Source organism: Scomber scombrus, chromosome 12 (genome assembly GCF_963691925.1).
Source record: "Scomber scombrus chromosome 12, fScoSco1.1, whole genome shotgun sequence".
Classification (NCBI taxonomy): domain Eukaryota; kingdom Metazoa; phylum Chordata; class Actinopteri; order Scombriformes; family Scombridae; genus Scomber; species Scomber scombrus.
The window spans coordinates 6411432-6438245 of NC_084981.1; the positions used below are offsets into that span (position 1 = coordinate 6411432).

Consider the following 26814-nt stretch of genomic DNA (forward strand, 5'->3'; position numbering starts at 1 on the left):
CATGTGTCATAGAACAAAGAGAGATACATAAGAGAAACACACACACACACACACACACACACACACACAAGCTACAGTGTGAGTGTGTTTTGGCAAGGTCATCTACTCACTGTGGAGAGTTATCTCCATTTTCTTCAAAGTACTGTCAAGTTAACATCTCCATGGACCTAATATGGACTTGGAGCTGGAGGCTTGATGGGAAGTTGGATTACACAATACGACAAACTCATAAGACAAGCACAACAATCTCTGGCTCCGACCAATCACCATCTATCTCACGGGCTTGTTAAAAGACACCCACAATGCATGTCTGCTACTGCAAGCAGTCTTTCTAATCTCATGTTTCAAAAGTAGAGCCGATGCTAAAAAAACGTAACTAAAATAACCTTCAAATAAAGATAGCAGACAAAGAAAATGTGAAAAATGTGTGTAATGTGTTTGTTCTATACATAAGCACCACTAATGGAAAAGGGTTATAGTAAAGACCAGGAATACTGAGGTTTTTGTGTCTAACATGTAGATTAAGGTTGGCAGAGTGTGATCCTCTTAGGAACAAATGTGTTCATGTCCCTTGACAATCCTCAGAAAAGAAATCATTGTATTGAACCTTTGTCCTTTGTTCATTAATGATGGATTGGAAACAAACAAAAACAGATGTTAGAGAGCAAGGTCTGCACTCTATTTTTATTGTTCTGTCTGCAAATAGTGAGTAACCTAACCACGTTTGTAGACGTGATGTGTGTTACGGAATTTTCCATCATTTACGTCAATCATTGGCATGTACTGGGTCAAACTAGACTTTGCAGTCAACGCAAGGCCACACCAAATTTTGACTGGAAGACACTGTCTCCCCTTGAGATAGCAGTAGAAAGTGAGCCTGCTCCTTTTGGGGAAAACAGGAGGCAGCCTGATCAGGTCAGATATGTGTTTTCCTGTCTCTCTAAACGGAGTAGAGATAACTGTAGTCAGAGGATATGGTGAACCCTGTGGGATGGACGACAAATGCCCTGAGTTGCGTATAGGTACTGTTCTTATCTGTAGACCAATAGACTAAATTCTATATTTTGTAAATCTGTTGGATCTGACCATATTTGGGCATTGCTTAACCTGTGGCATTATCTGCATCAGAACAGAAAATGTACAGATTATTCATTCACTTCTCCTTGATCAAGCTGATAAACCTTTTTAACGTATGGGCTGCATATTTAAAAGTCTACAACAATGTGTAACCAGTTTTAGTGGATTCCTTAAGTATGTACAGTATGTTTGTGTTGAGTTGGAGGAAGGAGTTGGGGTTAAATACCTCAGCACTGATGAAGTGAATTTCTGCTAAAAGGCGCAACATGTTCCTCACAGAGCTTTGGCCTCCATCGCAACTGTGAAGACACTCTGTGCTGCTCTCTCCCTCGGCGCATCTGCAGTCTGGATAGAATTGACAAAATCTGGCATATGAATTCTCTCAGTAACAGCAATCTCCCCTTCTTGTAATTAGTCATTTAGATTACAGTAGCAACACTGTTACTACTACTACTACTACTACTTCTACCTGCCCACCTGTGTCTTTATAGCAACGCCTTAAACTATTATACTATAATAACACAACAGTACTATAAAGGAGATGACACATCTATCTAGTATGTCTGTGCTTTGTTTTCGTATCACATCTAATGTCACTCTCTCAGTTTTAGGAGTATTTCTATTACTGTGCAGTCAGTGTGAGGATCATTTATCATCTTACTGTCAGTCTTGGATATCTTCCATCTCCCATCATCGTAAAGCAAGCAGAATCGACAAGCGGCTCGGCACACGTCCCAAACTTCCTGTTTCCTGGCTGTCTTCACCAGCGTTGCCCACAACTTCACCCTTGAACAGTCAACAAAGAAAGAAGGGAAGGAAGAGGGACTTATATCATCAAAGATTCAAACAGCTCAAAGATTCATCAGTATCTAATGCTCATTAAAATCCAAGAGTAATACATTCAACAAGGTGTAAAAAGGCTCATTATATTGACAATTTTCCAATTGGGTTTCTGGGAAACTTGACAACTAAAAATAAATATGAAGAAAACTTTACACTGGAAAGAAGATAGACATGAAAAAAGCATCCACATGTGTAACTGCACATACCTCTCTGTGTTGTCGGTGTCCTCTGCTTGTAAGGTCAGGTGTCCGTCCACCTTCTGTACAGATGTAGAGTGATGCTGAGCCTCAGCAGAGAGCTGAGCCGCTGGACCAGATCCAACACTGCCTACGGGAACTAGACAATATTTGAAGTACTGTATACATAAGTTTATTAATGCTGTTGAAAAAGCTTCTGCATTGATTCAATATCATATTCAAGCTATTACGCATACGAAAAATCTAGCCATTGTGTTGCAGCTTTTTCAGGCCTAACAGATTGTCTATAATTTATAGAACATGGAATAAATGTGCACTCATATGCATAGCGACAGTGTAATCCTTTTGAGAAAGTTACATAATTATCCCTATTATGCCATTTCCATGTAAGCAACAGGAAACATAACGAAAGAGCCACAGGAGTAAATGGCCCATTTCCAATGCTCTCAAACGGTGATGTTACTGGCTACAAGTTCTATCAGATTAGACACATAAGAATAAACAACAAACAAAGAAGCCTGGTACAGATTTTTATTTAGATCTGCTGTTTTAGGGATCGGGATTATGAAGCGAGGTCTGTGTCTGTGACTGCAATGTTTTCACAAAGCAAGACGCTCCAGCGAGTGTGCACTCACCCTGAGAGTTCAGATACTCAGGCACACAATTACACGTGCACTCATACGCGCACACCTCTCATAGATGAACATCTGTGGGACAATAGAAAACTGTGGCGGCATTACACGCGATAATTAATGACTTTTTCTAGTCTCAAGGGTTACTTGGTGTGCTGACTCTGGAGCTCAGAACTCAATGATCTGGGCATGGCTTGAGGTTTATAGGCAAAAACAAACGTTGCCTCTAGGGAGGTAAGGATTAAACCCGTGCCTGCAGCGGAGGCAAGATCTTTCCTGGATCATTAGGACTGCTGAATGTTCATCTGATGCTGTTGGACCAAGCAGCCTGGAATGAGTTTGAGATCAAAGGCTTTTTTGCAAGCTCTGCTTCATGATCCACTGCACACAGTCGATAGGGTTTGACTATGAGCAACACTGGAATACACCCTGAAGCTGTTTCTCACACACTATCTTCAGTCACAAAGTTTAACACTACTACTAGAAGACCTTCAGTCCAGATTTAAGAATAAGACACAATACGACAGCTCCCATGATACAACGGCGCCCACCAATTTTTTACTTTGTGAAGTTCATTCAATTTGCACTCACAGTCTGCATTTAATCTGTCTGTGTTGTATTTTTTGTGATGACAGAGGCTCTATGGCATTTGAGCAGAAACTGATGTTACGTGTCATCCATTATGGGATAACTGCTGCTCATTGTTTGAAGGTATAAAACAGTCAGACATTGTTTTAATTTGTTATTACGGCAGATTTTCTCTCTGAAAAGGTTTGAACATTTTTACACAATCTCATTTTTCGTTTGTAAAATTTACCTTTAGATTCACTTATTCTATACAACTCCTCAGATATATTTGTAATATGCTCGCCTTTGATTTCTCTTTCCCACCACAACCTTCGTTTTTAATATACTGGCGCAATTCCCACCTGCTCTACAGAAACACAGCAATTGTATCAATCCTAGCAAATCCAGGGAATGTGCAATCAGCCATACTGGTCATATCTGATCCTGCTATTTTCCAGTAGCTCCCTTAAATGTCAATGCATAAAGGAGAGAAGGTGCATTAATCTGCAGCCAGATTGTGCTTCAGATAGGAGACACACTGCCATTCTGGCTGATGTGCCTGTTTGATGCGTAAATGCAATGCTCCTCATACAGAATGCAAACAGGAAAACAGCTTTGTAAATGTGGACATTTGTTTTATATGTATTTATAAGTCTGAGATGTGTTAAGAGGATATCATTGTGAAAACTGAGAGTGAGTGTACTTTTGGAGGTGTTGTCTGCATCCAGCACCATTTGGAAATCAGCAGGAGCCAAGAGTAGACCAACAGCCACCAGGATGGGACGACTGTCTATTTTATCTTCAGGCTTAATATCCTTAGCCTGAAAGAAAGAGATAGGAGGGTTGAGATTTCAGTGTTAACTTATAGCTTTACTAATGTGTGGTTTAAAGTGAAAAAATGTATTAAAGACCCTAACGTATTATCTCAATTTAGTCCCATTTGGGGAAATCAGTGTTTCATACCAGCCCAAGACAGCCTAAGTAAAGGTGCCATGGCGGAATTATATAATTTGTTATTATCCAATTCAGCCAAGAACTCTGATTACAAAAGAAATGCATGGATGGAAGACCTGGAATTGGATATTTCACTAAAAGATTGGGAATCAATCTGTACTAAGGCCCACACCCAAACAACTAACTCCAGATTAAGATTGCTACAATACAAATGGTTAATGAGGACATATGTTACGCCAGTTAACTTAAATAAATATGATAGTAGCATTCCAGATTTATGTGTAAAATGTTCTGAAATAAAAGGTACGTTTTTATCATTGTGTTTGGCAATGTCGTAAAGTAAGTGCTTTTTGGAGGGAGGTTAAAAGAGTAATACAGAAGATTACATCAAAAGATATTCATGGGTCAATGACGTATAAGGATTTAAAACAGCTCAATTGTAGAATAATAAAAACAAGCATATCTAATGCAGTAGTTCAAACATTCAGAATGTTGTGTACCTGAAGCTCCATATTATACATTTGAAATTAAGTGATTTTAGTGGGTTTTTCAAGATTAATTGGCACTGGCCTTTAAAAAGAGTCATGTGGTGCGACCACGATTCATCTTGAAATAAATTAATTAACTTAACACGCTTCACATCTTTTTTTACAAGTTTTCAGTAATATAAAGTGTTTGGAAAGTATTTGCATTTTTTTTTTTAAATCTTTGTAAATGATGGTCTTTTATTTATATAAGACATTTCAAGATGAATCATGGTCGCACCAAATGACTTTTTTTTCAGGCCAGTGCCAATTAATCTTGAAAAAACCCCACTAAAATCACTTTCAAATTGTAATATGAATTGTCAGGTACACAACATTCTGAATGTTTGAACTACTGCATTAGATATGCTTGTTTTTATTATTTAAAATTGAGTTGTTGAAAATCCGTTATACGTCATTGACCCTCATATGGACCCTGGTTTCTTTATCTTAGGACTATATCCAAAAGATCACAAGTTCCTTAAGAGTGAACAAACACTGATAAATATTTGTCTTCTGCATGCTAAGAGATCAATTGCAATGTTTTGGAAAAAAACTTGTAGTCCAAGTATTACTTTTTGGGCCAAGCAAATGCTCTTGACCTTTCCTCTTGAAAACATAACATACATACAAAAAGGGAAGCAAGGTTTGTTTGAAAAAATATGGGGATCTTTTACTGTATTTATAATATATATATATATATATATATATATATATATATATTGTACTTGTCTGAGAAGATGTTCTTTGTAATGTTGGTTCAGTTTGTATATGTTGATATGATGTGTATGTATGTGATGTAAGCTGACTTATCTTGAAAAACTTAAATATAATGTTGGGGGAAAAAAACAAAAAAAGCAGCCAATCTGTTTCCAGGTGGAGCCCCACACATTCAAAAAAAAAGTTAATAATTTGAATTTCATTGCACAATAACTGTACACTGTAATGTTGCCTCATTATAACTGGCAACATTACAGTGCTGTTTGTTTTGTTTCAACATAATAATCTTGCCTTGTGCAGCTTTAAAGAACCACTGTGTTTTGAATTGTCAGACCGACACAGAAGTGTGGAGTACCTGCTGCATAAGCATAGCAGCTTTATCCTCGGTCCGGGAGGGCGTTTGGTAGAGGGTCTCTCTGAGCTTTAGGAGGCTGAAAGCTGAAGACAGGCTTTCTCGCTGTGTCCCGTTATCCAGCAGCATGGCTTTCTGAAGGTGAATCAAAGAAGCCTCGAGGCGTCCCTCCTCCTCTTCAATCACTGCTAACTCTGAGTGGATCTGACAGCGCATTTCCGGCAACATGCTGTTGATAATGACACAGAAACAATCCCAGCATAAAATAATACATGGTGACATTACGTAAGAGGCTACAGTACAAGAGGCCAAAACCACAAAACAGGTCTAATGTCAAAGTTCATAAGTGCGAGATAAAACTAAATATTTACCTAATTGAAAGGAATCTGATATAATTATACCATATACTATATTTAAAATTAGCTGATTTGGACTTTTTAATGTACTACGATACAGAGTACAACCAAACAAATGTTCAGCAAAGTGCAGATACAACAAAAATAGCGAAAAGCCCCAAGAAATGCACACATAGCCCTGAATGACAATGAATATAAAGAAGCTGGAAACCTTTGCATGTCTTCCAGTGCTTGGGCTACACTGAGCAAAGGTGTTTTAACGCGTCTCCTGAGGTTGTGCTGCAAGAGGGGTAGGCAGAAACTCCACTGGGTAGCACACACCGCCTGCATGGCTCGGGGGTCCTCCTCTCTCGCCGCAGTCTGAAGCCACTGATCCAGCTTGCCTATCTCCTTCAGCCGGGCCTGTGGGAGAACAACAGCAGGGTGAGAATGTCTCCTGTAGCCATGATAAGAGGAGACACTTATATCACTTGGCATGTGCACTTGGATTGAATTGTGCTTGAACAGGTTCTGCCAGTTCTTAAATGTGACAGTTTTCTAGCAAAATATGATATGGTATCAAATGGGATTACATGATCCCACTTCTTCCCCCCTAGGAATGTTATTCTTGGGAAAAACTGAGACTTTATGAGGTTAATTATACGATAATTAAAATCCACCGCTAAAAAATCACAACTGATGATAAAGCCTCTAGATAGGTTTAGCAGTTCCTTAAGGCCAATTCTTGTGGGATTCTGGACCAAGTTATTAAAAGAAGTGAAATTACAGAGACTGTTATTGAATACTTTATCAAGCCTGTGCCAGGGAGCCCACTGACTGCATTATAATACATTCCGACACATTGCTGATAATTCCAGCGTATGATGGAGCACCTCCACACTGGCTTTGGAATAATCATTCATCTTCGCCTCTTTCTTCAGGAGGTTGATTTCACAGTTGATACACTCCATTATTATGCGTTGGCCGATAGTCTGAAAAGAGAGGAATACACGTGTGATTTCTGAAAGTCAGCGTTCAGCAGCTTGGGACACATTTGCAAACAAGTCATACACGCATTAAAATGTTAGACATGTGACATTGCTGCTCGTGTAATAAATGTACTTGATTCATTAAGTGAATAAGAGCAACAAGAGGGACTAATTTCTGACTTTCCATAAAATTAATTCGCTAAGAGTAATTTAAAAAAAATGCACATATCTGTTCAGCTCTCGGGTTTGTGCTCAGTTAATTAATCTAATCTATTATCAAGGGCCTACCTAAGAGAAAATATCAAAATCCATGCATAAATATGTACAGATACATCACAGGGATTTGCTACTGCCTGAGGTTTTAAGAGAATATGGGACACTCACAGCCTCTCCCGCCGACTTTAGCTCCTTCAAACACTCGGCAGCTACTTTCTGATGCTTCACTTGCGAGGCCAGCAGAGCCAACTCCAGGAGGAAGGCAACTCTGCAAATCCCAGATAAAACATAATTTATACAATTCACAACACATTCAGGACAGCTATCTGAGCCATGTACAAGCCGTGTACTGGCCCATGGAGATCCACGTGTGATTTAATAGTGGTGGGAGACTTCCTAAAAGGACAGGGAGGAAGAAAGGTGTACGATAGGAGATTTAATCAGGACACTTTGGGTCACAGACCTGTCGGCTGGTTTGATGGGTGTAATCTGTTGAGAGGTTGAATTCTCTGGAATGGAGGAAGCTTTTGTACAATCCACCAGGAGATGGAAAATCTCCTCAAGCTCAGTCGAATCCTTTTTTGCAAGCTCAACCTCATTTATTTCCTTCATCCCGCTACAAAACAGGAAAATGTATATGAGCATATACATTTATGTGTCCAAGAATGTGCACACATTTGTAGTTTCAACCCCCCACCCCCTTCCTTTAATATACTCACACCAAACAGTGCATTAACCTTAGGCTAAATAACCTATATGATGCTGATGATGGCTGGGTCAGACTGAGTCATGCTGTTGACGTTTATAGTTGAGCTGAACAGCCATAAGGAGCGTTGACATTTGAGTACATGCCTGCAGAAAGGGGGGGTGGGGGCCGGGACTGAGTTTGTGCAATGCCACCCGAGAAGCTATGGTATGCTAGTAAAAGTACCCAGGCAGCTAGATTAACCTGCCCACTATGGGATTCTACAGGCTAAACTGAGGGCCAGTGGATTACTAGCGACTAGTGGCCTCGTTTAGGGTTTTATAATCGCTTAAATCAAGTCTTATAGCTTAAAAAACAAAGACAACATTAAAGAAATGCACCTTGGAGGTTACAAATACAGAATGGTAGATTTTGTAAATTTTGGACAAGTAGTAATGACCATCAAGGCCTGTCACAATAATTACATTATCGACTTTTCGTACAATAACGTAATTATCGACATCATCATGTCTATATATGGACTTATCGTATGATACATGGACATGACCTTAATATTTTTTTTACCTCAATATTGCCACACTTCACATTAGCAGCTAAGAGGCTATTCATGTCTCATTGGCTAAGCAAGTAGTGTCCTCCATTCCTCACTGTGTACGTCCTGGAGTGGAGACTGCAGAAGTAAGTGGCACCGCCTATATGGAATTAAAGGTAAATAACTCTGTCCTGGCCCATAATGGCAGTCTGTGCTTTTAGGGAAATATAGCGCCCAATCTCTAATTCCATCCCCTTTTCTTTACTATGCTATTATATTAATATTATATCAGTGGTATAAAATGATCCCTAAATGACAATAATATTGTTTATCGCAATTATTTCTGAGACAATATATCGTCCAACAAAAGTAGTTATCATGACAGGCATATAACAGTCAACAAGGTCAAAGGTCATAGGTAATTCTAAAGAAGATCAGGTATACTCTTTTAAACATAATGTTGCCTCCCTAATTGTTCAAATGTTTTCTGACAGAAAAAACATCTGCGATTGTTGAGCATTCGGACAATTAGAGCTACAATTCGTTTATCTTATCTGATAATACATAGAATGAGCTGTTATCATTACCAAAAACAAAAGCAATACTTTCTACAAAATTAATCCTGTTGCACTTGGTGGTGGTGAAAAAAGGTGCAGAAAAAACAAAACATTTTCTTAAATATAACACAAAAAACTTTCCTTACATTTTAAATTGCTGTATCTTGTAAATGATTGCTAAGGCAGTACATTGCCTGCTCATTTCAAGGAGGACATCACTTTCTGACAGCTGGTGTTGTACCTAAGGAAAGAGAGCCAGAACTCGTACTTAATTCTTTTTGCAAAAATGTTTCACTAAAAAGTCTGCTGTGTTACAAATTGAGTTGACAATGCATTAGAAGAGTCAGCAGATATTAATTGTACAGATTAGTGTTATAGGTAAAGTCAGGACTCTACTGAGAATTTGATGTACACCTTGTTATTAGTAAAGTATAATGTTTGGAGTACTTTCTTAAAGTATTACCAGGTTAGTCCTAGTGATACATTAATCCATGCATTTCCATATTTGGTGATTTTTATATATTCAGATATACTGAAGGATTAAAAGCTCATTTGTGGGTTCAGGTCATTTCCCTAAATCTTATAGTAAAAAAACTTCTCAGAACCCACTGAATTATCTAAAAAAATGCAAAGCTCCAAGCATAGCTCATTTTCTTACCTCCTAAAAGTTGTCACTTGATATGTAAACTGTCTTCCTACTGCAAAAAGTATTTATGCAGCAAAAAATGCTTTTTACCAGCAAGGTGAAGAGTTTTGGATAAAGATGTGGAGTATGTGCCTTGATGAATTCTTCTGTCACTTTGGCAAAACTTCCAGCATCCTCCATTTTCCCAGAGTCCACAAGACTTTCAATGAGGTGCCTGAACAGAAGTAGACAGCGAAGGCCAACATTTACCAGGTATTTCCACAATATATGCACAGGTGATGATGTGAGTTTCCACTACAGCAGTCTCCACAGCACTATAAACCAAGTTTCCAGTTTATTACTGTACACACACTTAACTTCTTTACACCCAATATACAATGGCCCTTCTTTTAGAATCCCCCTCCATTAAAATATGTTTTTCTTTTTGTTCTTTCTTCTTGGATGTGTGAGCTTCACTGTGCAGAATGATGTATGAGCAGAGCAATTATCTGGTGAAAGTGGAAAGTTTCTCTGTGCTCATCGAAAATCTGATTTCAAGGGGTCTACAAGCATGACTTATGACCTCACAACTGGTTTGGAGGCCAATCCTGGTCCAATATTCTTCTTACACAAGTGTGATGTGGAAACTTGAAACGTCCAGTGAACAAACACTGAGAATGGACTTTATAGTGATGTGTCTTGTGTTCAACAGTTCAACTTTTGAAATTGAATTATTTGTATATTCATAGAATTTGGGTTTTCGATGAGGGTGAAAGAATAGGAGTCATTTAGGGATTTTAATTAGGCAATGAGACCTTTTTTGTGGAAAAAACACATATTATTCCAAGAGGAATATTTTAATATATCTTAAAACATGTCTGGAGGGGACCTTTAAGCTTATAATGACCCATTTTGTTAACACTGTGTCTCTACGGTCTTTTTTAAGTTTGTGCTACTGTTAAATAGTAATAGTATTGCATTATATTTAAAAATGTTTCAAATATTTGTAATATATATACTAGTGGCATTTTCAGCCTTTATTACAGTGACAGTGGAGAGATTGGGCAGGAAATGAAAGAGAGAGAGACAGGGGGTGACATATAACAAAGGCCCACTGCTGGAAGTTCACATCAGTCACTTATTTCAGTCATTTTACACACACCTCGCAATGTATTATTGTAGTGGGACAGTGAGTTTTGAAAGGAAGCCATGGATGTTGGCCATATCTCATATGGATAACATTCAGCTGTGATTGTAGTCATGCCAAAAAATTCTAATCCAATTACTAACCTGGCTATCACTGGCTTTATACTAAACAAGTATGTTCCATTATGTCCTCTGAACAAAGATAAACTAACAATCGGGCCTGTGGTACCATGGGAGGATGTGATAAGACAACTTTCATTAGAACACATTCTCCACTCCATAGAGGAGAATAAGGCAGCCAATTAACTCGGGAGACAGAAAGCTGTGGTCACACATCAAATGCTAGTTAATTAGCTCTGTACATCATCCCCCATGAAGGCAGTGAGAGGCTAATGGGGGAATTGCGAGGTCACTTACATCATGAGTTCAGCCCTCCAGCTGTGGTCCTGGTCTGCCACTTCTTCCAGACTTTGCACCACCTGCCTGAGGGAGGAAACCAGGTGGAGGCAACGCCCCGGCTGCAGGAGAGGACACACTGTCTGGAAGTACAGCACGGAGGCATTGAACACCATGTAGTGGTATCTGCAAGAAACAAACGGAGCGCATAACAAGTAAACAGAGAGGACTACATTATTTATACGGTGCACATGCAACCCATTTCCTCTCTCTGTACGACTCAATTCAGACCAAGAGTCAACTCTGAACACAGAAGTCCTGTGAATTGCAAATGAGTGCGGATTTACCGCCGTCCAATAAGCCACAGGAGAGCAGCCTGTATCAGCCACTCTGTGCGAAATAAGTGAAATGTATTAATTCAAAGCGCTGTTTTAGAGGAGAAATTGTGTGAACAGAGTGTTTGAGTGCGTCTAATTTATTCACCAGAGAGCGTGTTGCACATTAGTCTGGGCTGGATGTATTAGATATGTATTCCCTTTGGTTTTAATTGGTATTGCTCATTCAGCCCTTTTATTGACAGGTTATGAGTTAATTAGCAAAAAAAGATCCAGCGGTGATTGCTCACAAAGGCTGTAGCCTGTATCTCAAAAGACATCTTTCACAGCAAGAAACATGGGAATGCATCCTGTATGATTTCTCGTATTACATCTCTATTCATTACCCTTTTCACCCTGCTCACAGATACTTCCAGTAAGCTGTTAGAATGTAGGAAAATACATGTTGCAGATAAGCCATGTATGAATAATAGGTCAGGGTGAAGTATGAATTGTATTATATTTCAAATCAAACATTCATATCTTAGAATATATCTGTGCAGCAGGTTGAACCCTCATAACCTCTTCGAAGACGTTCCCTAATGTGAATATATGACTTTTGTTATGTATTTTTACAGGTGCACCTGAGCACTCAGAGATGATAAACTTAACATGGTACAAATTAAGTCAACTTTCCTGACACTGAAAGCCAAGCGCCTTCTGAAAGGTTTCGTACCTTGGTTTGTGCTTTGAAATTTCAATGGCTTTAAGAAAATACTGCACAGCCTCTTCAAAGTCCTCCTGAAATAGAAAAAATAATGCAAAAATGGGGGAGTGGGAACATGTCATACAAACAAACAAAGATCACAGATAATTCAATAAAGGTATAAAGGCCTCCGTTTGACAGAAGACCAAAACAACCTTTAAAGAGCTCTAATCTGTGAAAAGAAAAAGGGGCAATCATGCGCCTTAAAGTCTGAATAAGAAATAGTGACACCACAAGTGCTTGTTTACAAAGCTGCTCCATTTTTTTTTTCATTGCAAATAAATACCGTATATCTCTACAGTAACTGTGTTTGTGTGTGTGTGTGTGTGTGTATGCCTCACTGGCACAGAAACACAAACACACACAACCCCCTCGAAGAGATGTGTCCAATTTACTGTCCTCACCACGCTCCCAGTGGTCGGTTGAGACTTGTGCTGACCCTGGCAGAGGTAGGCTCGACACATTAATTGATTAGCCGGCGGATTCCCTTCAAAGTACATCTTTAGACACGCCGCGCTTATCTCCAAACGACCCAGCTGAAACAGAGAGAAAGAGACATACAGAGGCCAAACAAAACAACTATTTCAACCTTATCTCAACAGCATTTTACTTTTAGTTTGATGCATTATTAAAACTAGTCAGAAATGGCTGTATGTGTGTGTGTGATGAACATTTATTTCACACATGATGAAAGGATGCCAAATAAGAGATTAGTTTTCATTCAAGGAACCGCAGAACTGTCATGGTAGATCATACTTTAACATAAGTTTTTACCTTTAGCATGTACGTTTTTAATCATGTTATAATTCAGTTAAAATTAGTCAAACTTAGTTTTACAGCAATGAACTAGGGATCAGTGTGATTTCTTATGCGGCTGGAATATTCATGTTTCTCTAGAAAACACAGGCATATTGTAATGTAGTCCTACTGAGGATGTTGACTAATTCGGCATTCACTTAAGCATGAGACTTCAAGGCAAGCTGCGTTTTCCACTGGAAGCTCGCCGTATGATACGAAGACGAAAAGAACAAATCGCATTTACGGAATAGTACTGTGTTTCATTATTTAAATATGTTTCCTTTGCCCTAGGACAGTTCAGTCTACATTAGTGAATATTCATAACTGTCCCCCCACTGGGAGAATAGTTAGATTTAGCTTACTAAAGTTACTGTACTAAAACACTGAAAAATGAAATTTGTGATCAGGCTTGGCTCTGAAGAGGTTTTATTTATGTGCTTTACTGATTTCAAGCACAGTACATGTAGATACTCACCATCCAAACCAGGCAATGGTTTTACATCAGCTTACAACAATAAAAGGATCTGAATCCTGCTTTATTTAGTAAAACCTGATAAATCCCCTCCACATGCCAATAATGTCAGGAATTATACAGCAACCTCCACAGCGTATGACGCTTTGCAGCAGCAGCAGACGTTCACTGTGCTAACAAGAGTGAATTCTGTTTTACCCAGTCAGATGCTTATCTGTCATTCTTGGAGGCTGCTTGTAGCGTCGTGTCTTATGCGACATCTCAGCAGTCACGAAATCGTCACAACATGAAAACACTTCTCGCAGCACTTGGGAGGGCTTGGTCTTCATCAGTCAGTCTTTCATTCAAGGATTGCAGCATCAGAGTCGAATGCTGACTTCTTATCTGATTCTGATACTGACTGAGAGCCAATGTGTAGGCCTACATACGCCTGCCTTTATTGTTGGTGCTTCAGTATATACCTTGTGATAGAATTTACAGCAGACTATCATCATCTCATGCTGAAGCACGTGTGTTGACTGAATTCCTTTCCATTGACTTGCAAATATATCTGCAAGGCTTTAGACACTGGCAATATACATACATTATATTAAATCACTTTGGCTGTCATTTCCTTTACATGCACTAATCAATTAATAGTAACAGAATAGCAGACCTAGTTATCCATTGGGGGGAAAAAAACATCTGTGCAATCTAATGCAATCCAAAACAACAGCTCTACTTTTACATTAATACAAGTTTATACATTTCAGTTTTTGTTGACACTGTCAGAAAGGTGATAATTCTACTTGTATGTATGATTGTTAATGGGGTAGACAAAATATTAGGAAAACTTTTCCTATTCAGGAATGCTTTTTTTGCTTAATTTGTTATCATTCTCTTCCTGTTGTGTGTTGTATGTTTTCTAATGCTTTAGCACTTTGAGATTCACTACCAATGCAAGGGTTATCTGTATTATTATTAGTAGTGGTATTAGAAGTAGTAGTATAACTGTATGTTTAAGTTTCCAAGGAATCCAGACTAAACTAGTCCCCCCTCCATAAAGTATTGAGACTTCTACTTTTCCAATTCAGGGATTATTTTGGATTAACATGATTTCTTAGTTAACTTTTCACAGGTCTTAGAAAACAAAATGTGCCCTGTCTTTAGTCATGCACTTGACTCAACTGATTCAGAGCCTGTTGTCCGGGAGCTGCCACCTCATTATGGTCTGTCTAAAATCCTGGCTATGGTCCTTCTGACATGTTGTTGACAGTGACACACGTAGGCTTACCTGTAGTGATGCTTCTGCGCATAGGACGTACAATTCTGGGGCAGCTCGTTTAGTTCGTCCGCTGCTTCTAGCTGCTGTGAGTAAACTGAAGGCTGACTGCAGAGCTTCAGAGTCTGCAAAAAACAAACAAACAAAACAACAACAACAACAACAACATATAAACAGTGACGGAATACGTCTGTCACTCTTTATAATTGCCCAAAGGACATGACAAACCTTGTTTCTCAGTGGCCTGAGTTATATACTGACGAACATCCAGGTCCATGTCCGTAGAAGTTTACGCCAATGTTATCCAATTAAAACAGTAACGTTACAGGTGCGAGCTAGCTAGTCGACAAAGTGCTAAATTGTTAAACTGTTAGAAAAACAACATGTCTGGTCATTAGCTCAGGTGTTAATGTAAATATGCCAATAATTAATTTCAATAAACAACCAAATATGTCAACAGAAATGCTAGAGTTTGGTCATCTATTTCCCACCATTCATGTTTGTAGTTCAAGAGGGTTACCTAGCAACCGAAGACCGGGTTTGAACTACGGTAAGCGAAAAGGTACAAAAGGGGTTGATACGCTCATTTAGAGTATCCGTCTAACTATCCATTAGAAAAACAACACGCCTGCTTGTTACCTCAGGTGTTAATATAACATCTTATGACAATGATTAAATTCTTTCTATCTATCTATCTATCTATCTATCTATCTATCTATCTATCTGTCTATCTATCTATCTATCTATCTATCTATCTATCTATCTATCTATCTATCTATCTATCTATCTATCTATCTATCTATCTATCTATCTATCTATCTATCTATCTATCTATCTATCTATCCTGTCTGTCTGTCTGTCTGTCTGTCTGTCTGTCTAATAATTCCTACTACACTCTCTTATTGTTTGTGTGCATGTGTTTATTCCTCTGTGTGTTTTGTGTGTGTGTGTGTGTGTGTGTGTGTGTGTGTGTGTGTGTGTGTGTGTGTGTGTGTGTGTGTGTGTGTGTGTGTGTGTGTGTGTGTGTGTGTATGTGGCAGCGTGCATGTGTCACCCATACACACTCACATGCACACAAAAAGCACCTCTTCATGCTTGTGGTGCCAGTGCTTCTTAGTAACTTCAAAGTGCATCATTAGAAATCAGGGCACTCAGTGTGCAAATATAATTTACTTGGTCAAACCAAATACCACTACTGATGTGACAGGGGACAAAGTAGTCAGGCGAAGGGGGGAAAAAAAACCCACTGTGGCTCTCCCTAAAGTGGACTTGGGGTTCCTAGTTTGAGGTTTAATCGATAGAATCATGTATTACCTGCCAGAATTTCAAAGCAGCAGAGCTAGCTCCTTAGCAGCCCTCGAGCACATTTTTCAAGCAGTTCATCGTGGAATATGTCTAAAAATACACACAAAGAGAATATTCACTCTTTGGAATGGCTTTAAATGTGATATATATAATTATTTTCTGGAAGAGATTTTTCCTCTGACCCACTAACTGTAATGTTTTGAGTTTAAACTTCAATTTGTTGTTGGAAATTGCATTAACTGCCATGTCATATACAGTGCTGTTGCTTCTAAAAGTGGGTAAATGTAGAGTTTTTCTCTGAATCTATTGTGGAGTTGTGCTGTATGAGTTGACAGGTAGAACACAATCTCTGTGGACGAGGGGCTGTGGGCTTTTTTGTGTGACAGATTGGTTGCTATTTACAGTCACAGTTTGGGATTGATTTGGTCTGGTGTACTCAGACAGTGCAATTGAAACATGCGTCATTGTACTAAGTAAGATTATGTAATTGTAGTAGTGCATCATACCTCGCACAGACTTTCAAACTTTTTTTCTTAGGTCACCTATAAGGGCTCATGAGTCCAAATATAGTAAACTGCATTCTGTTTACTTAATTTACGTTGTCCATATGTTGCTATATGTGTCATCTTGATGTTTTCTTTTTGGTAGTGTCATTGCTTCCAAGCAGAAGAGGGTGTTTCTAGCTTGATAAAGCAAGAAGCTGGGCAATCTGGCCAAAACAGATGGTGCTATGATGATGAATAGGCTAGAAAACTTTGTTAGTCCATGCTTTCAGAGTCTGTTGCAATAGGCTCATCCTGCTATATAGCTTACAAGAACCTTACTGCTGTATAATGTAATTAAATAGAGTTATACGATCTTATATATTTCCTATATTATATTGCTTTAATATTGTGTATTTCAACTAAAATCTTGATAAAAATCTACCAATCAGGCAAAAAACTTTAAAATGTAATGTCAAGGCAAAACATCATTGACAGTGGAGAAATATGCAGCCAAATCAGCTTCATTTAATAGAAGTACTTATAGTTGTAAGACAGATAAATGTGTCGGTATCCCAGGAAAAAAAAAAGCAGCGTGTCTGCAACATCTGACTTTAATTCACTGTCACTGGAGCTGCTCGAGAAATTGTTCATATTCACAGAGAAAGACTTAACTGTCTAGGATTACATGGATAACAAGAGTCTGCACTCTTTTTAGAATTTAATTTGAGGCATTGAAGAGTGAGTTGAAGTTCAATCCAATGAATAAATGTTAAGCTCTAGTTTACTCAATAGCAGCATTTTGGTTCCAATTCAATGTCTGTTTATAAAGTTTTATGAATACAATTTTGCTGAAATGCATATTTGGGTCATGGTCTCTTGTTAAATAAGAAGGGAAATTGAAATGCCATTAAGTGATGATCCATGAGCTGTGTCTGTGACTTAGCTCTGGACCAATGCACACTTGACTCTAGCCACAGTTAATGAGGATATAATCACATGACACAATCTTGTCAGCAGCACTGATGCACACCAAGGTGGAGAACAAAGATAAACAATGCACCACCAGTAGCGAAATTACATTAAGCACCATCGCATTTCCCTGAGATGCAAACACCCAAAAGGCTCCTGTGATTCTCACCATGAGGCTCATTGTTAACATGCTTAGATGAACAAAATGAATCATAACAGCCTTTTTGTAAAGCAGTTTTTAATTATTTATTTTTTTAAGAATTAAAAGGAGCATGTTGGGAATGCTAATCCATATTTACAGCGGTTGGTTGGTTGGTATCACACTGAGCTGAACGGAGAGTCACAGACAAAACTATTCATCTGAGAGTCTTTATTACATTTTTCTTTTTATAAATCTAAAAGCTTTTAAGTTATGATATATTTCGTGTACATTTTCTCACATTAATCAAAATCTACAGCCACTGATATTGGGTGCGGTTTTGATTTACAATTCATATCTTCTATAAGAGTTGTTTACATTAAGCTACACACATGCACTGTTAACCTCTCATTCATAATAAATCAAAACCATTGTGTGGAGTACACTCTTTTGCATTATCTGACCCCCCAATGGTTTAACTTTCAGCTCCTCTGAAAATCCCCATATTCCATAAGATGTTAAAACCAGCGCAATCTAATCAATTATTGATCAACTCACAAATTGTTATCAATATTTTAACATATAGCACATGTGAAGCCCACATACACAAGAATGGCAGCAGCCAAACAGCGAACGCATCGGCTCAACATATACAGTACAAACTAGTTGCTCCCCTGCATACACGCAAGTCCCATTATACTACTATTTAAAGAAGTACTGTATGTAATGCTTTTGGACCCAGAGCCAAAACACTTCATCTATGATTGAAAAGGGAGATTTGTTTATGTGTATGTTCACGAAACACTTTGACCTTTGATAGCAGAGTGTGTGATAGAGTACAACACTTTGAGTTACTTACAAGAAGATTTTGCACGTATTGGCTTTAGAAATAAATGGTGAATGGACTGCAGGGAGCAATTTAGGGTTCAGTGTCTTGCCCAAGGACAATTCAATTAGAGGAGACAGGAATCTAACCACTGACCTCTCAATTAGTGGATGACCTGTGTTTGTATGCATTGTTATCACTATTCCATCTGTAAGATATGATGATAATCTCATTAACATGATGATTGAGATGCTTTACATTGGTCTAAACTGAAGCATATCTGCGATGGAATGTAACTGTGCATTGATTCAAGTACTGAAGTACAATTTTAAGGTTCTTCTATTTTACTTTAGGACAATTCTAATAATTTCAATTGTGTACAATATTCATATAATATACATACATATTTATTTCACTTTAATCTGTGCAATAAGAATATCACTTCTGGTATATTACCACTCAATACCAATATTACTCTTGTAAATAATGTCACGATTATTTTTATTACATATTTTTTACTATTATTGTTCTTGTACTTATTATTTATTGTTCTTTATTCTTTTATCATTGCTGCTCTTCTATTTGTCTGTCCACTGCTGCTGTAACAATGCAAATTTCCCCATTGTGGGACTGATAAAGGAATATCTTATCTGATCTTATCTTTTCATTTATGCTGCAGTACTTGATATTTCTACTCCACAACATTTCAGAGAGAAGTATTGTACTTTTTACTCCATTGCATTTATTTTACAGCTGTAATTACCAGTTAAAATAACAGAATGATGAGTTAATTCACTGCACTGCATTGTGGGAAGATTAGTTCCCAAACTTTTTGGCTTATGGCCTTGTACAAAAACAGTGTAATTATGTCTCCTTGTCATGTGTCAGATGTCAGAGGTACTAGCAGTTCCACTGAAGAACCATTCCCCTTCTAAATTTCCCCTCACATGGTTTCAAATAAATAACTCTTTGAGGCTCGAAGAGGTAAAACGCTCCAATATTTCACAAAAACATAAATATTGAAGAAAAGTTCTGAAATATATATCTAAATTATTTCACAGAGCTATGATCTTCTTCAGATTTATATTGTGTCCTTTATAAAAAAAAGTTTAAAGTGACTCGACCAGCTACAAAGTCTGCTTAATGTATGCAATGACTGTTAAATGTATTAAATATATCAGTCACAACCTCATTTTCTACAGAACAGATACTTAAGTAAGTATATTAAACTGTATATTTTTTACTTTTACTTAAGTATTATTTTGAAAGGCAGGACTTTTACTTGTAATGTGTTTTTACATTGTGGTGTTGACACTTTTACTTAAGTAAATGATCTGGATCTACTCCTTCCACCACCGTATATTATTCTACCATACATCAGGAAACTAGAAATCCCTCAGAAATGTTAAAAAATATACCTGTGGGCAAGGCTGCATTAGTACCAACAAGGGCCCTATGGGCACTGAAGCTCTGGTCTGCCAAACAACTTGTATTTTATTATTAATGGATAACACTGCTGTTGGATGGAAACCTTGTAATTCCTTATTTTGTTTTGTACATACTAGGTTTCTGACACTGACCTTAATTATGAACATGAAGAGAATGGGTCAAACCTTGTGTTGTATTTCTGTAAAACAGGACCAAAAATCAATGAGGGCCTATTTTCTACTCAAGGGCCCTTGGGCACTTACCCGGATTACACAAACGGTAGATCCAACCATGCTAATCACCAGGACCACCCGAACTTAAGATGTAAATGAATCAGCATTGAATTTTGAACAGACGTAGGTGTTAAGGATTTCAATTAATCAATAACTAATACATTCCAAATTTCACTGTGAATCTGCTGAGACGCCCACACTGAGCTGGGTCTAATTGGTTTCTCATGAATCAAAGCCCTCTTTAAAATAAAATATAAAAAGTCTTAGAGCAAAACAGTCATTGACTGGATAATGAGCCTCAGGCTAAATTCTAAGCCCTTCCTGAGTGCCCATTGCAAAATCCTTTCAGGCAGTAAATCAGTTAGTTATTAATGTGAAATCAACAGACTGTCCAAACAAATCTAGAATGTTCTTATGATGTCTCTTTTCATTCGGTATATTAATGTTCAGCTCTCCCTGAAAAATGAGGTTTTCAATTAGAAAGGGGTAATTAGTTGTGTGAATCATGCTGTGGAGCATTTGCACACATTTGTTACACCTCATAGGAGTTTTTGGCTCAGGATAACCCCCCCCTCCTCCCCCCAAGTACTGCTGAGTCATTACGAACAATATCATTTACAGGTTCCTTGCTTGGACATTTGATTCGCTCAAGATTTTCGTAATCCCATTTTGTAACACTGAGCAAGTTAATGTTGCATCTCTTCTGAATTTGTACCCAGCGGTTGATGTGTACTGTACTCTTCAAGTGTCCTACTTTGTTTGCACAGTAAGCATTCATACTTTTAGGGTGACTCGGTTCCCCAATCTGTTAGCTTACACAGTTCGACATTTGACAATAATCTGACCGTTATAGACACACAGTTCCTTATCTACACAAGCACGTGTTCAAACAGCTAATGAGGATATTGACTCACTGCTCACGCTCTCATTGGAGATGATGGATGTCACTGTTTTTTTCCCCTGTTTTTTTTTAACATCATCAGCATTGGGATTGGATTTGATGGCACCCTGGATAGATACTTAGCAATAACTGACATGATGCCCAATCCTTCACAGCGTGTATGTGCTGATTTTGTTGCGCTCCATACAGCTTAGTCATTAATATCAAGTTGAACGGAAGCAAACCATTAATCTGGTGCTGTATTGCTGCATATATTTTTACATACATAATGTAAGTCGTTGTAAGCTGAATGCATATACCATATAGGTGGGCTGTAAGTACTATAAAGTAAGATGGTAGATGGATTTAACAGATTTTAGGCAGATCTTTAAGATCATAAAGACTGCATCAAAAATCAATGTACTCTGCTTGTTGGTTGTGTTATTTTTAATATGCTTGTCTTGTACCCACTGCAAAATTTAAAAAAGTGTCTTCCCTTCTAAGTTTGTCCTTAAGTCTCCTTGAGACATTTTGAGCGTTTAATTTTACTGCATTTGTTCAACAACTGATTAAAAAGCCCTAATGTATCTGGTGGAGGTTGAGGATCCATTTAGAAGTGACTAATCAGTTATACAGTTAAGTGCATGGAAGATAAATGACACTGTTCATACACCGGATGTATTTTTAGCCTTAGCGGAGGCGTGGATCTCAGGATCAGAATTGTGGTCAGTCTGTTGGTCCAATGCATTGCTGCAGAGTGTCAATTTATATTGGATACCTATTGAATGGATCACTATCAAATGATTTTGTTGACTTGGTCGCCTAAACAGAAACACTGTAAATAAATGAGACAAGAATAAAACAATGAATGAAATTATTGATTATTACTTAATTAATGTGTATATAATTATATATAATTAAAGTGAATGCACGCAAGGGAGGATGCACTTCTTCACACAGTTTTCCCATAAGTCAAGACAGGTTTATTCACAAGTTCTGAACAATCTGCAAATATCAACTTCAAGATTGTAGTCTTTTCTAAAATGGCTTAAAACCAATAAAGATACCATAAAACAAATAAAATAAGATAACAAAAAAAAATGAAACAATAATAGTTTAACCATGCATTGCAGGTAAGGTAAGTGGCAATCTCTGTCCTAAATGGATTTGACAAATTAATGATACATGCAATCTAATACATATATTTTACCAGCAGACATTTTATATAGGGAACCTTGGCTAACAGATGCTCATTGTTTCACAGCTGGATTTTACCTGCTTTACATCTGCGAGCCAATACTGGGGACAACAATAACATGGAGACCAGCTGCAGGCAGGAAAGTTCGTTTTTTGGTTAGAGCGAGAGTAAGACTCTGAACACAATGCCAGACTGAATGATAAAGTGAAATGACACAGTGATGCTGCCTGACTATCTGGCTGAATATGCAGAGTCACTTAGGGAAATTTGTTTTCTCATCCTACAAAGAAAAATAATCTGACCACCTACTGTACCAGCATTCCTCTGCTGAGGCTTTGATGTGGGAATAAAAGCAGTGTTACTTAGCTTATTTAAAGTAATGGGAGCTTTTACTGTGCAAACAATTTTGTTAGAGTCTATAAGCTGTTCAGAAAAGTCTCACTCAGTGAGATGGATAGGGTCAACATTTCAGAGCTAGTGGTATCCATGGAAACAAAATTTATCCTTTTGAGTTAAATTTTTTGCCCCACTGATGGGAATAATCTCCCTCCATTTTTCATCAAGCTAACATTTTTCATCTAACAAGTTTTCTGATCTATAATGAGCAGAACAGCCTTATAGGACCGAAGCATGCTATAGACATTGAGACTTGTTTGCGTGTGAATGATGCAATATGTAATATATATTGCATACTGTATTCATTGGTAATATGTTGGCCTAGTGGGCGGTTCCAAGGGTGTCGGCTTTAATTAACCACGCTCCGGTTCCCCCTTGACAGGCATCAATAAACCACTTAAAGGCACACGCTGTTTGCACTTTTACCTCTCATCTTCTGCTGCCTGACAGTGCTTCAGTACAGCTTGACCTGCATAAACCATATCTCATATTCATTGAGGTGCACCTTGAGTCACATCACCCGAGGGATTATCACTCACTCTCACTGGGAAAAATATACTGTAGCTTGTGCATTTACTGCCTATAGAAAATAGTCTCTCTTCATCATGTTTACTGTTTCTCGGTTTGTGCCTCTCTAGAGTGTAATGCTTTACTGATGGTTGCTTGATATGGAGCTTTTTTCCTGTCTTTCTTCAAGAGCGTGGTCTTTCAATTTCAGAGCATGATTTATTGATTTCATGTTCAGAAATTGTAACTTTCCCTCGAAACCCTGCCCTCGAACTCAAATAGCCCCTGCTTGTGCACAGATTTGCTTTACTTCTACTCCAACTGTACGCTTGAACTCAGATGTATTGTTGCTTGCACAGATTTTTTACTCCAGCTTGGGCCCTTCTCCTCAAGCTCAGACAGCTTCTGTGCATCATGAAACATCTGCGCTCAGATTTCCGTTGTGCTCTCAGATTTTTTGTGTAACAACCTTGTCAAAATTCCCCAACTAATAGAAGTCCAGGTGTGGTGTTGACTAATGAAATGATCCCTGCCTATTTACAGGTGCACTCGCTTTACTTCTTAGAGCATTGTGTACTGGTCCTTAGTCTTTAACAGGGTTCATTCAATCCCACCGTCAAGGGTTTTATTAAATGTATCTCTCTTGCTGTGTTGTCTTGGACTTTTGAAATTAAAGGACGGTTAATGTACAGTATATACTAGTGTCCGTATTTTTTCTTTTACATTTAGTAGCTACAAACAATAATAGCCTTAAAGCACACCAGCCTCCCATCAGTGTCTAGCAGGTGTCTAGCAGATCGCCAAAGTCAAGGACCCTTAAGTATTCTTTTAATGTTATTGGAGCTATGACTTCCTTAATATTGAATTGGTTAAGTCAAATTTGAGGCACAAGAATACATACATGATAATATGCTTGGCTTTCAAGTGTTGTATTGTACGTGAACACTGTTAATAGGCAACAACACAATGGACGCTGTCGTGTTTCTTTATTTTTTGAATCTGTATTTCATTGTTTAGGAATAGGAAAAGTACCAACAGCAAAAGTAACAAGCTAGCACATTAAGGGAGTAGAAAATGCATTTTGAGATCTTGAGGGAAAGAATGAAAGACCATGCTTGTGAATACAGAAAAAAAAGTCCCAAAGATTGAGATCAATAGTGCAGTGATGGGATTGGTATTTGAAATCGAAATCTTAAAATCTCTGTTAAAAGAGAGGGTAGATGATTTTCTAAGATGTGTGTGTTGAAATTGGAAAAGAGTAATGAGGTATACAAGCCAAAAGTTGAAGCCAGACAATATCAGTGTGCCAGTCAATCCACCACTTTGGTCCAGACTGAAAACTTTTGGATTTATTACCATAAAACTTGGTATGTTCATGGTCTATAGAAAATGCCCACTAACATTAGTGATCCCTGACTTTTCCTCTTGGGACACCATGAAGAAAAAAATGAAATTGCTCAACTGCTAGATAGATTATGGCATTTGGAACAGGCATTCATGTTCCCTTGAAGATGAATGATAATAACTTTGGGTAACTTTTTCCCATCATACAGTATAATTTGCAATGTGTAGTCTGAGACATTGTTTAATTACCAAACACCTGCAGAACAAATCCCATAAAACTCAGCTGTACTTTGTATTAAGTGTTAATTATGAAATGTTTGAATGTTAGCACTGTATACGCTAAGATAATGAACATGGTAAGGTTTAACCTATAAATATCAGCTTGTCACCATTGTCATTTTAAACATACTTGCATGCTAATGTTAGCATTCAAAATATGACACAGCTGCTAGCATGACTCTGGACTCTTAGGCTACCTGTGTTGTAAACACTTCAAATTAACATTTTTAATTCCAGGTCAACACAAACACACAACCAAGAAACTCATACTTTGACATATGAAAGGTCTGGCACCTTACATATTTGACTGTTGTGTGACCCTTTTAGGTGGATTGTTTATTACCATGTTTACTGACAAGTTAGCATGATGGAAATGTGGCTAGCAGCTGTTATATTGCATAGACTTATATGTGTTTTTATTTGTGACTGATCTCTATAAACATGTTTTTGGTTTGATAGCTCTTGTGTGCTTGTTAGAAAACATATTTTTTGCTAAAACTGTAGCTTGAGTTTTAAAGAGGACCCTTGCCACCAATGCTACTAGAATGATATATCTCATGACACTGTTTTGTCATGGTAACAGCCAGAATTTCAGCCTGCTCCATTGATCGTACTGTCTTCTGCTTATGTGATGTATGCTACCATATGTGAAAATACAACTGATGTAGACAATGATACATGGGTATGTCAGTTCAAGTTGTTTGTTCTCCGCTTTTAGGTAGTTGTTTTAGTTTGATTCAATGTTCCATGCTTTAAATTTCACGGATAAATAGATGTTTTCAATATTCCGTGCTTTAGATTACCTGGATTGAAGGATGTATTCATCACTATTATATATTCTGACGTCTTTATGTGTGCACTCCAAGAGCTTTCAGATGCAAACTAGCTGAAAATGTCAAAAACATTCCTTGGGATGAGTAATGTTCAACAAATTGCAAGCAATGACAACAAAAATCAATATGGTTACATACACTGTGTCATGGAAATAATACTTCCACCTGGCACAGATATATCGCTTGACTTTATCAAATGTGACAACATCTGACGCGACGCTTTCAAAGAGAGATGAAAATAATACATTTTATGAATATTTCAAGAGGAACCCGTCAGTCTAAGAATAGTACATCTGGTTGATGGGGACCTACATTCTGTTCAAATTTGTGGGACTGTGCATGAATGGATCTCTCTTCTCAGGTTGCTGATAAGTTTCTCCAGCCAGGTGATGGTCCTGCCAGGATGTGGAGGAGGAGCAGCCTGCGTCTGGAAGAGTTGGATCAAAAGCAAAAGGACCCTCAGTGATATTTAATACTTCTGCAACATCTCTGAGCTCAGGTACCATGGTAACCAGCCAGAACCTCCCTCCTCCCTGCTTCCTTCCCTCTGATGCTTTCCCATTTTATCTCCTTTTCCTCTACTCTCCTATTCCCACTAAAAACAGACTGTAGGAACACAAAAACATATGACAACCAGCAAATGGGCATCAAGCTGTACCCAACTTATAATTATACAGCATATAGATAGATAATGAACTGTTGGCATGCTATACTTATGAGAAAGTTCACATCGCGGTCACATTATGCAAGCAATTTCTAAAGGAGCTGCTCTATCCCTCCCTCTCTCACTCTTTCTTCTTTTTCTCTTTGATGATGAGAAAAGTAACGTGCTTGAAAAAAAAAGAGGTTTATCCTGTCACAATATGATTGAAGGAAAGTAAAATTTGAAGTGTGCCAAAGAATAAAAATTAAAGAAAACTAATGTAAGTCCATTATAAACTGTATGCTCATATACTGAAGGAGTATATTTGTATCCATTATGTTTCTTAATTCTTCCCTAAAGCTCTGTCGTT

At 37.9% G+C, this 26814-nt stretch overlaps 1 protein-coding gene across 1 annotated transcript in view; it reads right to left on the minus strand.

Moving 5' to 3' along the window:
• LOC133992271 (cilia- and flagella-associated protein 46) overlaps window positions 1-15256 on the minus strand; it is a 57769-nt gene extending 42513 nt beyond the window's left edge. The window contains exons 1-16 of the mRNA XM_062430990.1: window positions 15208-15256; window positions 14992-15104; window positions 12853-12984; window positions 12419-12483; window positions 11390-11554; window positions 9938-10061; window positions 9348-9442; window positions 7870-8022; window positions 7575-7674; window positions 7095-7193; window positions 6434-6624; window positions 5870-6095; window positions 4020-4137; window positions 2127-2256; window positions 1739-1863; window positions 1304-1401 (exon numbers count right to left, since the gene is read on the minus strand). Of these exons, the coding sequence (XP_062286974.1) occupies window positions 1304-1401; window positions 1739-1863; window positions 2127-2256; window positions 4020-4137; window positions 5870-6095; window positions 6434-6624; window positions 7095-7193; window positions 7575-7674; window positions 7870-8022; window positions 9348-9442; window positions 9938-10061; window positions 11390-11554; window positions 12419-12483; window positions 12853-12984; window positions 14992-15104; window positions 15208-15256 (1983 nt within the window). The remainder of the gene's footprint in view (window positions 1-1303; window positions 1402-1738; window positions 1864-2126; window positions 2257-4019; window positions 4138-5869; window positions 6096-6433; window positions 6625-7094; window positions 7194-7574; window positions 7675-7869; window positions 8023-9347; window positions 9443-9937; window positions 10062-11389; window positions 11555-12418; window positions 12484-12852; window positions 12985-14991; window positions 15105-15207) is intronic.
• Between the last annotated feature and the right edge of the window lie 11558 nt (window positions 15257-26814).